The 15,178-nt window shown below is 35.5% G+C and overlaps 2 protein-coding genes across 2 annotated transcripts in view; one reads left to right on the top strand and one right to left on the bottom strand.

Moving 5' to 3' along the window:
- Positions 1–8: 8 nt before the first annotated feature.
- LOC117104328 (beta-glucuronidase-like) lies at positions 9–9,833 on the bottom strand. Its single transcript, XM_033245145.1, has 12 exons — positions 9,596–9,833; positions 8,268–8,450; positions 7,552–7,727; positions 6,969–7,111; positions 4,571–4,761; positions 4,182–4,322; positions 3,541–3,716; positions 3,112–3,261; positions 2,639–2,729; positions 2,138–2,314; positions 676–811; positions 9–400 (listed from the first exon to the last, which is right to left on the bottom strand). Exons 1-12 carry the CDS (start codon positions 9,782–9,784, stop codon positions 222–224), a joined length of 1,932 nt encoding a protein of 643 aa, XP_033101036.1. The 5' UTR covers positions 9,785–9,833; the 3' UTR covers positions 9–221.
- A 208-nt stretch (positions 9,834–10,041) lies between these two features.
- The window catches only part of LOC117104334 (unconventional myosin-XVIIIa-like), a 111,529-nt gene continuing 106,392 nt past the window's right edge, over positions 10,042–15,178 (top strand). The window contains exons 1-2 of the mRNA XM_033245151.1: positions 10,042–10,153; positions 11,218–12,280. Coding sequence (XP_033101042.1) covers positions 11,279–12,280 — 1,002 coding nt within the window. The 5' untranslated portion in view covers positions 10,042–10,153; positions 11,218–11,278. The remainder of the gene's footprint in view (positions 10,154–11,217; positions 12,281–15,178) is intronic.

Below are 15,178 nucleotides of genomic sequence, written 5' to 3'. Positions count from 1 at the left end.
GTGGGAAAATTAAAGATCTGGAGGCCCTGGGGGGCAGAGACGGGGCAATTAAATATCGTGGGCCCCTAGAGATCGGGGCCTGGGCCATTAACGAACGGGGGCCCCTGGAGATCGGGGGCGGGGCAACTACATGTTGGGGGTCCCTGTAGATCGGGGCTGGGGCTCCTACAAATCGGGAGCCCCTGAAGATCGAGAGCCCTGGTTCAATGTACCGCCGGCAGTTACGCCACTGGGATTGACTTGATTGAAAAAATGTAAATTTTTGATTCCTTGTTGTGAGTCTGTACAGTTGTATTGCCAATTTGGTAGTATCGTTTCTTGATGATTCTAGCAGCTGACTTTGGCTGTCTCTGTCTCGTTAAAATTCCTTTCATGTTTCGTGCACCAATCAGAGCATTAGCTAACAAAAACAATATAAATACAAAATGTATTAGAATTTTATTTATATATTTTGATGGTTATAAAATAAATTGTATAATTCATTCAATTTCAATATTTGTTTTTTATTTCCTTGTTTTGTATAGCGCTCTAAGGATTCCTTAAATGATCCATGTTGTGTCATAGACACTCCTCACACAAACTGATTAAACCAATAAAAACACTTCTTGCAGAGATTATATACAATAGTACTGTATTGTACAGATGCAATTCCTCATTTAAGTGTTAAACACATACTTTGAGCTGTCGAGAAATCTGCAAAATTCCAGATCATCTCTCCAACAAAGAATTCGCTCCTGACTTCATCAAACACCTTGAAATACTCTGTTAAAAGATCTATTTGGTATTCCTCACTAAACATCATTGGGGGATCCTAAAAAAATAACAATAATTACATAGTATGGATTTATTGCATGCCTCAAATAATAGATGGATTGATGATTGATAAATATCGATCTGCTAGGGGCCTATTTTTTATGAGGACCAGGGGTTGTTCGGTGTGTGTTGTTTGGCCAATAGAAACCTGTGTCTTAACCTGTGATCTCCCAAACATAGTCTAAAGTCTGAAAAAAACAAATCGTTTGCACATCATCGTACAACCAGAACACCACCTTTGGCGTTGACACTCGGGGGACACTTTTCCGTAAAAGGAGGGGAAATATATCTTTTAACACTACATCAAACCCCTATTAAGGGGACACATCTACTAAGGGCACTGGCGGATCTGGGTTCAAATTTAGGGGAGTGGGGTACAAATGTTTAAAGAAAAAACCCAAAAAGAGGGTGGTCCGGGAGTCCTCCCCCGTGAAAATGTTGATTCCTAGATTGCGGAAAATGAACTTTCCTGGAGTTCTTCCAAATTTAAGGTTTTCCTCTACTGGAAGCTTTTCTCATTCTCATTACAGTAAATAGGCCTATATGTGTGTAGGCCTACTGGTATACATACGTTGCATACGTATTCTGTTGTTCTATGAATCGATAAACCCCAAAGAAAATGGTGGTAGATGGGTCCTCCCAATTTTCATTCATAGATGACGGGAAATGATCTTTCCCGATTTCTAATTTTTTCCATTGTAACAACAAAAACATATTAAGCTCACGGGTCCTGAAAAGGTAGGTCTAGGATTTGTTACTGTATCAAGACAACTAAAGTAATTTCAAAATAAGAAAAAATCCTTCACATTTATGTATATCACTTTTGTAATTTTAATTACATATCTGTTGATGTCATATCATAAATTAATTAATGATTTTGCATTGCAAATTATTGTTATACATTAGTTATAATTCAACTGTAACTTAGGTCGATTAAAGTGAAATAGACTATTTATCATTGTATATATATATTACATAGGCCTATCTGTTGATGTCAGATATATTACATATCTGTTGATGTCATATCATAAATTAATTAATGTTTTTACATTGCGAATTATTGTTAAACATTAGTTATAATTCAACTGTAACTTAGGTCAATTAAGATGAACTTATATAGCATACAATTTATCATTGTATGAAAATATGCCAAAACCCCTATTAAGGGGACAATTTCACATTTTCGTTAGGGGTACCCCTATTCAGGAGACACCCTATTAAGGGGACATTTTGTAATCCCGAAGGTGTCCTCTTAATAGGGGTTCCGTAGTTCTATGTTGTGGTACAACAATGGAACAAGACGGGAAATAAAGGAAAAGCTTACCGTGTGTAGCCCTGGTAGGGCATCTGAACCATATTCCGCTTGGATGACAGGGCGTTGGAACTTTTCAAACCATGCTCTGAGATTGGTACTAGCTTGGTACTGTATAACCTCTAAGCGGCCTGGATTACCATACCAAGAGAAGTAAGTGTTGAGACAAATGACGTCTCCATACATTGCCTATAATAAGGAATATAGAAAGATATAGATATACTTTTAATATAGGTCTATGACTATTATACACAGGATACAGGCGCAGATCCAGTAGGGGTACGTCTCCCATCCACCATTTTTCCAATAACTTTTAATGCTTATATTGAAATTAACGCTATTCACTTTTCTATTCCGAAAATGTTGTGCCCCCCAGTCTCCTTCGTTTGAAAAATTCTTGATCCGCCCCTATGATATAATACAGTATTGTAATGGTAAAACTAATTTTATGAATATCCCAAAAATGAATGATTGTACGTAATAGCCATTTTGATATAGTATGGAAACACTCACTGCATTATCAAATTCTGGTTTTAGATTTCCTCCTGTCACTAGCGTAACTGGTCGAGTACCATCCAATGTCCGTGTATAATCAACGACACGCCTAGTATAAAAAAAATGATGCTAGAAAATGTAGGGACGTAATAACAGATCGTGAGAAACATCAGTGGGGTGCACAGGGGATCATTCCCCCAAAAATAATTTCCCCATCCCTCATTTTCCCCGAATAATCACGCTCAAGTAGTTAACAATCATTTAAAATCACCAAATCATCTTGCCTCTCCCGTGACCTTCGCCTCCCCCATTCCATGACTCCTAGATAACCACTCAGATAACATGAAATTATAATTACAAAAAAACAGTGCGAAAGGTGAGGCAATTTTAATATTTTTGCCGGTATAGTCAATTAGCCTATATTCAAATATGGTTGTACAATGTGTAGCAAAGGCCTGCTGAAGTGACGCAATGGGAGGACGAATGCTTACTTGAAGTAAGCACCTGCCTCAACCAGTGTTGCGTTTGGTTCATTTGCTACAGACCACATGACAACGGACGGATGGTTCTTGTCCCTAGTTACGAGTTCCTCCATGACAGCCAGATGGTGTTGCAGTGTAGTATCGCTAAAATTATCCACCCTAGAGAAACAATAATCACCATTATCATAATCAAATATCACCATCGTCAGCATCTTCACCGTAATCATGATCCACAATCGTCATTATCGTCTTCATCGTAATCATCTTCATCATCATCGTCATCTTCATCGTCGAAATCCATCGTCGTTATCATAATCATCATCTTCTTATCGTCATAATAATCTTCGTTACCGTCATTGTTATCATCATCATTATCATTATTATCATCATGCACTGTTTCTGCCTTCATTTAATGAACTGACTGAATGGGCGACTTACGTTTTCATTCCAACAGCAGTACTCTCATCAATGACAACGATGCCATGGCGATCGCAGAGGTCCATGATCTCCTCTGCATATGGATAATGACTTGTGCGGAATGAATTGATACCTAACCACTTCATTAGGTTCAAGTCCTTGATCATTGTAGGATAATCCAATCCTTTTCCTCGAATCTTCAACAAACAGTTTTAAAAAAAGAATCAGTCACGGTGAATAATTATAGAAAAGTAAATTCTCTTCCTTTAAGTGTGCTTTGAAGACGCACCTTTTTGGTGTGCACTCTAATTTTTTATGTTTAGTTTTTGTCATAGGCAGCTAGATAACCACACCATTATGGCATGCTGTGAATAATGTACTGGCCGGTCGTGCACCTTAAATTGCCGGTGAACGGTGCGGTGGTGATGGTTTTTCACTTTCTTGGTGGTCTTGGTTAGTTTTAGGTTATTTCGTGTTTTAGTTTTTTGGGGGTTTTTTCTATTTTTCTGTTTATGTGAAGCGCATAGAAGCTCCGGCATTATGCGCTATATAAATATAACATTATTATTATTATTATTATTATTATTACTTTATAATTGAATATTACTATTATTGTAGTAGTGAATGTTGTATAATATTACAGAAATATAGGAAGGACTTACATCAGCATCTTCATGTTTTCCGACACCGAGGAAGTAGAATGGTTTACCATTGATTAGAAACTTTGTCTTTGTTACTTCTACCGTGCGAATGCCGACAGCGACATCATACATGTCTTCATCGGATCCATCTTCTATTTTCACCTTTAAATAATAAAATGTGTTGCTTAATGAACCCATTAATCATCATCATCGTCGTCGTCGTCATCATCAACATCATCACCATCATAATCATCATCATAATCATCATCATCATCATCATCATCATCATTACCATCATCATCATCATCATCATCATCATTTATGATTATTAATGTTGTCATTATTATCGTATCGTTAAATCATAATCATAACTATTATTATATTCTAAGTATTAGAATATCATAATTTACCTTAAGGGTATACAGGTATGCTGGATGTTCACTCATTGTGCATGGCCACCACAGATGGGCATTGGAGACATTCAGCTGACCACTTGCCTTCTGACCAACGGCCACTTTCATCCCTTCTGCATCAAACAACCTGATGGTGTAAGTGACAGGTGAACTGGCGCCTTCAACACGTATGTTATAATTTACTATTCCTATGAAAATTAATAAAAAAGCAAAGATATTTACACCAAGCAATAGATGACGTGCAGGAAACATGTTACGAAAGCCAGGAAATGCAAAGATAGGCCTACAGCAGTCCTATACCTTTACATGGAATTTATTTACTAATATCTTTAGCCAGGATGACACAATCATTTTAAAGAAATGTTTTTCATTGTGGTCCTGGAATAGGCCTACAGATACGAAGCTAGGCCTTCGAAAAGTGAAAGAGGGTTGAGAGGGGACAGTTGGGGAGGGCCAGGGGTTATTGATGGTAATCTGAGGAGAAAAAACAGTTATGGTTGATACGGATTAGTTAAGAATAAGCAAGATATATTTGAGGAAGGTATGGCCTATAATTGGAAAGGTTATATAATATATTTATTTTAATTATATTTTTGGCATGTAAAACAAAGGGGTTGAGCTAGAGATGTGTTTAGGGCCTATCCAATATCTGTCAATGATAACTCCATATTAATTGTAAATTTAACAATTACAGTGTATACACAGACAAACCAGGCCTCTTCCCCCACTTTTATTTATTATGTTTTTGTATGATCGGAAAGAAATGCAAGAATAGAAAGAGGGAAGAAGAAGGAGAGGGGAAGGGAGGGGAAAGTGAGTGTTTATCCAGTCCCCGCCGACCGAGTTACATTTTCTCACCATTCACATTGGCGGATAGGGGGGTCATCGGTCCCTACCCCCTCCCTTGGGGGAAAAAAGAAAAAATAATAAAGAAAAAGAATTCAAGACTTACCTTTTCAGGACCATGAGCTGAATTTTTTGGTTACAATAAGAAATAAGAAAATTAGGAGTCGTGAAAGCTCATTTTCCGCCTTCTAGGAATCAACATTTTTCCGGGGAGAAACAGAAACCCCCTTTCACTTTGGGTTCATTGCTTCATGGAGTCATTTTCAAGAGGGGGTAAAACCTTGAATTTTGAAGAACTTATAAGTCATTAAAAGACACATCACAAGTCTGGTAAGCTCATTTCCCACCATCTAGGAATCAAAATTGTCCCGGGGAGAACCCCGGACCCCCTTCCTTTTTGGGATTTATCGATTCATGGAAAAAAATACGTATGCAACTACTGTACTAAATTTTATTTTTTCAAATGTATGTATACATACTTAAAATAAAAATGAGAAAAATTTACCTGACCGTTTTCAATTATCATTATTATTATTATTATTATTATTATTATTATTATTATTATTATTATTATTATTATTATTATTATTATTATTATTATTATTATTGTCATGCAGCCAAGATATCCAGGCTTAATGCATTGTTTATTTTTTTAGTGATACGATAATCAATCTTTTTTGGAATCCGTATGACAATAGAAAGTCATTACAATTTGATAATTTTAACAAATATATTATAAATACAATAAAGTTAGTAAGAAAAAAATAATTTACATATAAATTAAATATTTAACAAAAACTATTCATTATTAAAGGTCAGTTTTATTAAATATATGGCTTAGTAAAAATCATAAATATTTATACAACTTTTATGATCATGATTTCAAAAAGGCTGTATAGCCTATTATTACAATTTCAACGTACCACGATAGAATTATAATGAGCACTCTCAAATTTTAAAAATATACTTTGTTTCGCTGTCTTCCAAGTCCTTGGTGGAAAAAAAATAAAAGAATGAGAAAATTTACCTGACCGTTTTCAAGAGAGGAAAACCTTTAATTTTGAAGACCCTAAAAGTCAATAAAAGTCATTTTAGAAGTCGGGAAAGCTCATTCCCGCCATCTAGAAATCGAAATTTTCCCGGGGGAAACTTTTGCTTTGGGGTTCATCGATTAATTTAATCGTTTTCAGGAGGGGGAAAATCTTGAATTTTGAAGAACATAAAAGTAATTAAAAGACACCTCAGAAGTCGGGAAAGCTCATTTCCCGTCTTCTAGAATCAAATTTTTTTCCCGGGAAGGACCCACGTACGGACTCACCCTTTCTTTTTGGGATTTATCAATTCATGTAAAAAGAATATGTATGCAATTACTCAATTACTTAGTTTGAAATGAATTGGGCTGCTGAAGGAGGGTGACAGACTATTTAAGGAGGAAAGGGTATAGGCCTATTAAATGAAGGGAATTCAGTTGTGAAGGGCGAGGAATTTGATGATTTTTATTTATTTATGAGAGGTTTGTCAGAGATAGTGTAATATTAGTGTAAATTACCAGTTGTCCCTGATATCTTAGTGACAACTGTGATGTCACTGATGTATAGCATAGGTGTAGTATACAGCTTGACAGGTCGATGAATCCCTGCATAATTGAAGAAGTCCGTTTGAAAGTTTTGCACAAAGTAACCTTTCGGGTAGCTGAAATAAAAATGTTTGGATTACGAAGTTGTTAGTATAGGCCTACTTTATATATTATATATTGTATTATTTTATATCATTGTATTAATTGAATTATACAACCCAACCCAGCCTCACCGCAGCAGCAAATAAGTTTATCCAAACGTGAAATTGTTTAGATAAAAGATAAAATAGCAAAAAATCCGGAGCTTTAGAGGTCACCCCAGTAACAATCCTTTTGGACCATAAATACTTCATTGGCATGCTTCACGCGTCACCCCCGCGCTAGGCAAATGTATACTGGATCCCGAAAAATTATGACAAATAAAAGTTAAAAAATTTAATTTATTCTAATTGATTTGGTCTATGATCTGTGTAATATTTGTACACTTACTGAAGATCTATGGTGGGGGTATGGGGAGGTTGTAGGGGTGGGCCCTTATAATGATGTTAATACTCACTGACTTTGATGTTTTGGGTAAGTAATAGTACCAGGGGGTAGTGTGTAAGGGGTCAGTGTGTTGTTGATTGCGGCAGTTAGTCGATTAGAATATCCAAAATTCAGAAGATGCGTAACCTCAGCTTGGAAAGGAAGATGTCCGCCCTCGTGTGCTGCAACTTGTTTTCCGTTCAACCACTGTAACAGGAAACATCAAATTATCTGCAAAACCTTCAGTGATTAGGTATCGGCTTATGCATTGTTCAAATAATAATAATAATAATAATAATAATAATAATAATAATAATAATAATAATAATAATAATAATAATTATTATTATTATTATTATTATTATTATTATTATTATTATTATTATTATCATTATCATTATTCAATATTATCAATATTATTATTGTTATTATTATTATTATTATCATGCAGCCAAGATATCCAGGCTTAATGCATTGTTTATTTTTTTGGTGATACGATAATCAATATTTTTTGGAATCCTTTTGACAATAGAAAGTTATTACAATTTGATAGTTTTACCAAATATATTATAAATACAATAAAGATAGTAAGAAAAATAATTTACATATTAAATATTTAACAAAACTATTCATTATTAAAGGTTATTTTTATTAAATATGGCTTAGTAAAAATCATAAATATTTATACAACTTTTATGATCATGATATCAAAAGGCTGTATAGCCTATTATTACAATTTCAACGTACCACGATAGAATTATAATGAGCACTCTCAAATTTTAAAAATATTCTTTGTTTCGCTGTCTTCCAAGTCCTTGGTGGAAAAAAGTTCTTCTCATACCAAACCCATCCAACAAAGTCCCGCAGCATTCTATCTTGCGTGATGTCATTAAAACTTGACGGAACTGGCATGTCAATCACATCACCTGTCTGAAAAGTGTCAATCATCTAAATGTAAATGTGCAAATGCGACGCTCACTCATCATGACGAGTCTCGGCAAAACGTTTTTTTAAAAACAGGATTAGGCCGATCGCTGAGGGGAGGTGGGGGCTAGATACCCGACGGGAGGATCCCCGACGAGAGCAAAGTGGATATGGTCGGCTCACTCAAATTGTTTTGAGTGGTCAGGGGGAGAAGCCCCCGGAAAATATGACACTTTAGGGGTTTCAAACGCTTGTATAATCGATTTTATAGATAGATATAAATTCTAATGTAGAATATATTTTTTCTCTCCCCGACGCCACCCCTGTTAGAACAGGCAATGAAATTAGGCCTATTAATAAATATGTTCCACCGTTTGGAAAGAGGAAACCTGGTCGCCAGCGCATTCTGTTTTTACATCCAGCGACTTTTGGGTGATCCTGAGGGAATGCTGCAGCCACACCAAATTATCTCAATGGCTCAAGACTCAATGGCTCAAAACTGAAAAAAAAACTTGTGTCGCCTGCTCCGCAGTCGACTGATGATGAATAATAATAATAATAATAATATGGGCCATCATACGGTAATTAATATTATCATCAAAGATGTATTAAATAAAATCTGGGAAAAACTCAAGTATTAAGTTAAATATAAGCTATAAATTTTCAGTTAGACAAATCGAAAAAATAAAACTTTTTGCAGATGAACATTTATTTTTTAATGACGAGAATGCCAGTCTAGACTATTAGGCCTAATATGCATAACGTTGAGCAATTAAAATTATTTATGTGTACATATTGAAATCTACTGAATAAAATGGCATAAAGCATTTTAAAAAGAAAGACAATAAACCACAAAACTTAATTAATGTCCTACAGAAATGGGATTTTAATATAGTCAATTTTACTGATGCGTATAGAAAGCTGGAAGAATAACGTTAAAGAAACATGTGCTGGTAGAAGACACTGTTGAAGGGGATGAATTGAAAACGGCAGTGATGGATCGAGGGAGCTGGAGAAAGAACTTCGTCCATGTCACCGATAAAGTCGGATGTGGTTAAGTAAGTAAGTAAGAATCCAATCAAACAATAACTTTTTTGGAAAGGGAAAATCGAGATCCGACTTTGGTTCATATTATTGATATTGAAGCTTACCATGGCTAGGGGTCTTGTATACCACTGTTTCTCAAAACCTAAGTTGCGTCCGTCTGATGTATCAGCTCTGAATTGCCATATTCCGCCGAGTTCTCTAACTTCACGGGATTCCGTTCCTTTAGTATACAGCATGCAGTCGGATTTCAAAACGTAAAAAATCAACAAGTGAATCAAAGTTTGTGTAAACATTTTCCAGGGAGACCTACGTTATGTGTGTCTCCTCCTCACTGCACTGATACTCTTCTAATGAAATTATCATCGTATCACCAACAGTCAGCACCATCAAAAGACGTTTAATTATATGAAAAAAATACAATAGGATGATTAATAATTATTCTTTGAAATTTGAATTTTAATTATTTTGGTATTGTATTGTATACACCAAAGGAGGACATACCAAATATCACAGTGCCAACTTTGAGGGCGCTATACTCTCAAACGGCACACAAAAAAAAGCCGAAAGACAACCAATTTTAAATGCGATGCGACTAGGCCGGCTATGGATTAGTGTTTTTCGGAGATTATTATTGCCAATGTTAATAAGAGTATCGTAAAAAGGTAAGATGAAATCATCGGTTCTGAAATATTGTAAGCATTTTTTTGAAATCTTGGTTATGTTATTAGTAACGTAGTGATTTCAGATTTAATATGAGGTCAGGTGGTGGAATAGCTGGTGGTGATGATGAGTGTTGTGTATGTTGTGCGCGGAAATGGTCTTCTGATCTGGTGCTGTGATGGGCGGGTCCATTACCTGCCACTATCCTGCAGCGGGCCTAGCTTGGGCAGGTGGTTTTGGTAACATCAAAATTTTAATTAGTTAAGGATTTGGGTGGAATGTGGACGGAGTTTACTAGTGTAGAATGTCACAGGGAAGACTGTTTTTTGCACTTTCTTGATAATGTTGAGCAACATAGTCCATGGATGACCAGCTTGACCGCTAGCTAGGCCTAGGTTCTTACTGTAATTTTGTATTTTGTATTAGACTAGGGGTAGAACCTAGGCTAGCTAAGGCCCTATAAAAAATATTATTATCACCCTATCTGGGCAAGAAAAGTCATGAGGGAGGGAGGCTTTTTTTTTTTTTTTTTAATTTTGCTAAAGCCAAATTGTAACGGGAGTTACTATTAATTGTTATGGTTTTGCATTGTGGGTAATAGTGACGTAATGTCACATGATGAGTTACCGCGAGAAGGCGGAAGACAGACTGGTGTGATGCCTCGTTGCGAGAGGTCGGTCTCAGGTCTTGAATAAAATGATGTTCGTACATGTTAATCATTTGCTGTTGTAGTATTATTATTTGGTGGCTTCTCCCGTGTTTAAGTAATGCAATATTGCTAGACTGGATCGGACATTACAAATATCACCCTTGGGTTGTTTGCTGGTGCATTGATATTCAAAGTAAAACATGATTTAGATAATGCAAACAATCAATATCTACTAACTATTTAAAAAAAAAAAAAAATGTAAATTTTTTTTTTCAGTAGGCCTACCATAGAAGGCATGTGCCAATCAAATCTAGCTTTAGTGCAAGACTAAACAAAGTTAATTTTTATAAGCTTTTATTAATTTAATCACACTACACTTGTACCAATAATTTCACCAAGTTACTGTTTTCTCCTCAGTACAGTATTTAATTAGTTGCAAGAATTTGAAGGCGAAGAGCATCATTCTAATAAAATTAAAATGTTCAAAAGAAAGAAGAAAGACAAGGCTGAGAAGGAGAGAGATAAATTAGACAAGAAGTTAAGTAAAAAGGATAAAAAACATGAAGAAAAAATGACACCAGATGAAATGAGGAGATTCCAGGAAGTTTACACAAATTATCAAGTGCCAACTAAAGATAAAAAAGGGAGTTTTCGTAAAACGTTTGGTAAAGGTGATTCAGCCGATACTGTTTCCAGATCCTCTGAGGGATCCAATCGTAACTCACTGATCAGCACCCAGTCCACTGACAGCGAAACGAGTCTGAATGTTGAGCGAGAAAAACTTGTCGATGGAAGTGGCCGTCAACTTCCAAATCCACCTGTACCTAAGCCAAGAACAAAAAGCATATTAAAAATGAAATCTAATTATGGCCCGGTTGATGAAACAGAGGGAAAAGTGTTGAATCTGAGCGATAGTGGAATACTAGCGGAGAATACAATTTATAATGAGCGTTACTCTGATCTTGACGGCAAAGAATCTTTCCAGCAAACCATACCTGAATTAAAAACACCGTCTTTTTCGCAATATCCTGACAAATATGCAGGGTTGGATTTAAAATTGCCTCCAATCATTCCACCAAAACCTCCCCGTACTCGTGAAATTATCCTTCACCGTCAAGTGAATGGAGGTTTCGGGTTTTCTTTGCGGAGGTCAAATATCGAAGAGAGAGCACCAAATGGGAGTATTGTGAAACGTGTAATTCATTTTGCAGAACCCAGTGCATCAATTAAAGAAAATATGACAGGACTTTTACCGGGCGATCGGCTGATTGAAGTGAATGGATTCAATGTGGAAAATGTGCCTCGGGATGATATAATAGTAAAGATTAGAGGTTCTAGTGAAACGGTTACATTGAAAGTTCAACCTATACCCGAGCTTGTTGAATTAAGTGTGCGTTCCAGCTACGAAGGAAATGAAGGTACCCCAAAGAAAAGTGGGTCACTACGCATGAGTGGGAGTCTCCGGCTTGCAAGAGACAAGGTAGGAAACTTCACATGATTAACGAGTTGCATACTATAATGTCTTGTGATAAATTATTTTTATTATTTATTCGCAAATTCTTTTTAATTATAATTCATTGTGATAGAATAGAAATGTTTTGTTGGTAATTTCTTGTGAAAATATCTCATTCCGTACAGTATATTTACTACTGTACTGTACATAGCATTTTTTTAAATTTGTAAATTTATTCACAAAACATACAAGAAACCTTGCACTGCATTTGTTTTTATAATCCATCATATTTGGTTTCGCTACTGTTTCATACGAAAAAGACTATTATTTATGTTATTTTTCATTCTAGTGAGTTTGCCATGGTAGGGCAGGTGTTTTACCATTCTGAAGTAAACAAAAGACTAACAGTGCATGTTCTGTATTATTTTGTGATAGTTCTGTATAAAACAAGGGTGGTTGTCATTCATCTTGGTTGGATACTGAAGCATCTGTCTCTGTATGCTGAATGCAGTCTCAGATCTCTTTGTTTATCTAGTGTGTTCTACTTTATTGTTAAAAAGCTCTAATACCATAAGACTATCCTACTGTAGCTTTGTTTCTTCGAAGAACAAGTTGATGTGTACTGTATTCCAGGAACACAATTCACTACTTGGTACAGTAGTAGTATCATGGATTAGTAGAAAAGCTGTCACAATTTGTTAGTTTTTTTTCCGCAAGAGTAACTCTTTAAATGTCACATAAAACCTTGAAATTATTACAATCAATTTGGTTATTGTTACAGTTACAAACTACAGTAGGTTACAGTACATTTGTCTCAATGCATTGTTACGTGTGTAATGCAAATTACTGCAGACAAAGCAATGCACGAAAGATAGATCGTTGAAGTTAGATGGATGGATTTATTCAATGGGACCACCAAGGATAACCCTTGAATGTCTGAAGAAGACTTATTTTCAGGTCGGAGACAATCGCCTCTCTTTCCAAAAGAGTACAGTATACCGAGTTCTTTAATGATGGGCCATTTTGCACACAGGACCAACTGCTTAAATGTTTCATCCGAAAGACAGTGCACTTTTGGAACTTGCATTTTAATTCTCCAGCTGCAACACAAGGAGAGCAGCGATGGGACTTGAACTAGGGACCAAGAGATGTCCACTCTCCAGCACACACACAGTGGCTACCACCAGTTTAGCCGACTGAGCTAGCTGTTTTGTTACAAAGATGGTTTCGTCTATCAGTATTCTAACTTTCTAAATTGACTGTAATATTTGCTTTGGTTCAGTTTCTGTTTGTTTAATGCGTCATGTCGTGAGATTGGACAGTAGAAGTGCAGTGTGTACAGCACAGCACTGTACAATAAAGTTGTACTTTATTTCAGTACACGAATGTCTGAAGGCTGTCTCTTATACACATCTAGATGTGTATAAGACACTTGTCCCGGTTGCGTCACAGGTCTCTGGTTGAATGAATCAAAATCAGATTATTGTTATTATTATTATATGACTAGCTGTATACAATGAACTATATTAATTGAACTATATATTTTTTTTATTGCATTTTAATGCTTTTTGTACTAGTAAACTTTAGGTCAAGGCCATTTATTATAGATCATATATAATTGATATCATTATGCTATTTATAATTTTTAATGATAAACGGTATTGCAAACTTAAAATTGAAGAAGGCTATTTTTTGAGTAATTGTATATTATTGAAATTTATTAATTTATTTTTTGATTACCACTTCAATGGGTAGTGTCATGTTGCTCTCAAATCTACAGAATACAAGTTTCTGCTAATAATCAAATATATAGAGGGTCTTTCCTCAGCAACAAACATTATAATTTTGTATCGGGTAAGTTACTTAGGGTAGACCTACAATCTTTCCACTTTATGAAACTAAAAAAAAAATCTAAAAAGTTAAGGTCCAATCATGTACTAATTTATTTACATCTGTCATTTCCATTTGAAAAATTTGGCCCTATTAAGTCACCCAGGAAAGAATGACTTAGTAGAGCTTTAAAGTATCCAGTGTGAATAAATGTTTTAATAGGACTTGGCTAACAGTAAGAGGTCCTTCACCAGGTTAGGTCCTTCACCAGGTTATTGCACAATAGATTCTGGAATGCAAAATGGACAATAAGGGGCTATTGCATTGCGTTTACTTTGAATTGATTAAGCAGCGTGGAACATCCATAGTATTCACCTCTAGTATGTAGCTTCATCAGTTTCTGGTTTCGTTATAGCCTTCTATGACAGCACAACACTTCCTGGTTAATTACAGTAAATTACAAGTACCATCAGAAACAGATTATCATAATTATTATGTCTCCTCACTAAATTTAACTGCCAAACTTTAACCAGGGAAATACATTTTTCTACTTAAGTATTTTTGGCTTCTTTAATTCTAATACCTTATTCACATATTACAAGACAAAGTTCATACACAGGATACTTGCTAAATGCTCAGTACTATATTTCCCATTATACAGTATTCGTAGCAATAGCACAATTCAGTCCTCACACAAGCAAATTTCAGTCTAAGCTTTGCTAAAAATTCAGTGCACTATTGTAAGGCCTCGTCTACATTCTTTGTGATTTACTTACAGTACTACCAGGATAAACCAAAAATATAAGTACAGTATGTAAAGCATTGAAAAGGCTACTGTACAAACGAAGGTTGAACTGAATTTTTAGTTTAACAAAAAATAATAATACTGTGCAATAGTAGTTATGGTTACCATATTGCATAGTGAAAAGAGAATATTTTGTGTAGACATTGAAGGGCTGAAAGGCAAATATAGGTACAGTCCCTGCACAGATAATGCTGTTAAAAGAGAATTAACTTTTGTGCAGACTAACATTTACCATTCATTTATTTTCATTCACTGTATTGAGATTCCACAGTCTAGTGACAGCATGGTTG

Source organism: Anneissia japonica, unplaced genomic scaffold (assembly GCF_011630105.1).
Source record: "Anneissia japonica isolate Jap-2015-1 unplaced genomic scaffold, ASM1163010v1 scaffold4536_len1192065_cov207, whole genome shotgun sequence".
In the NCBI taxonomy this organism is placed as follows: domain Eukaryota; kingdom Metazoa; phylum Echinodermata; class Crinoidea; order Comatulida; family Comatulidae; genus Anneissia; species Anneissia japonica.
This window is presented reverse-complemented; position numbering and strand designations above follow the sequence as displayed.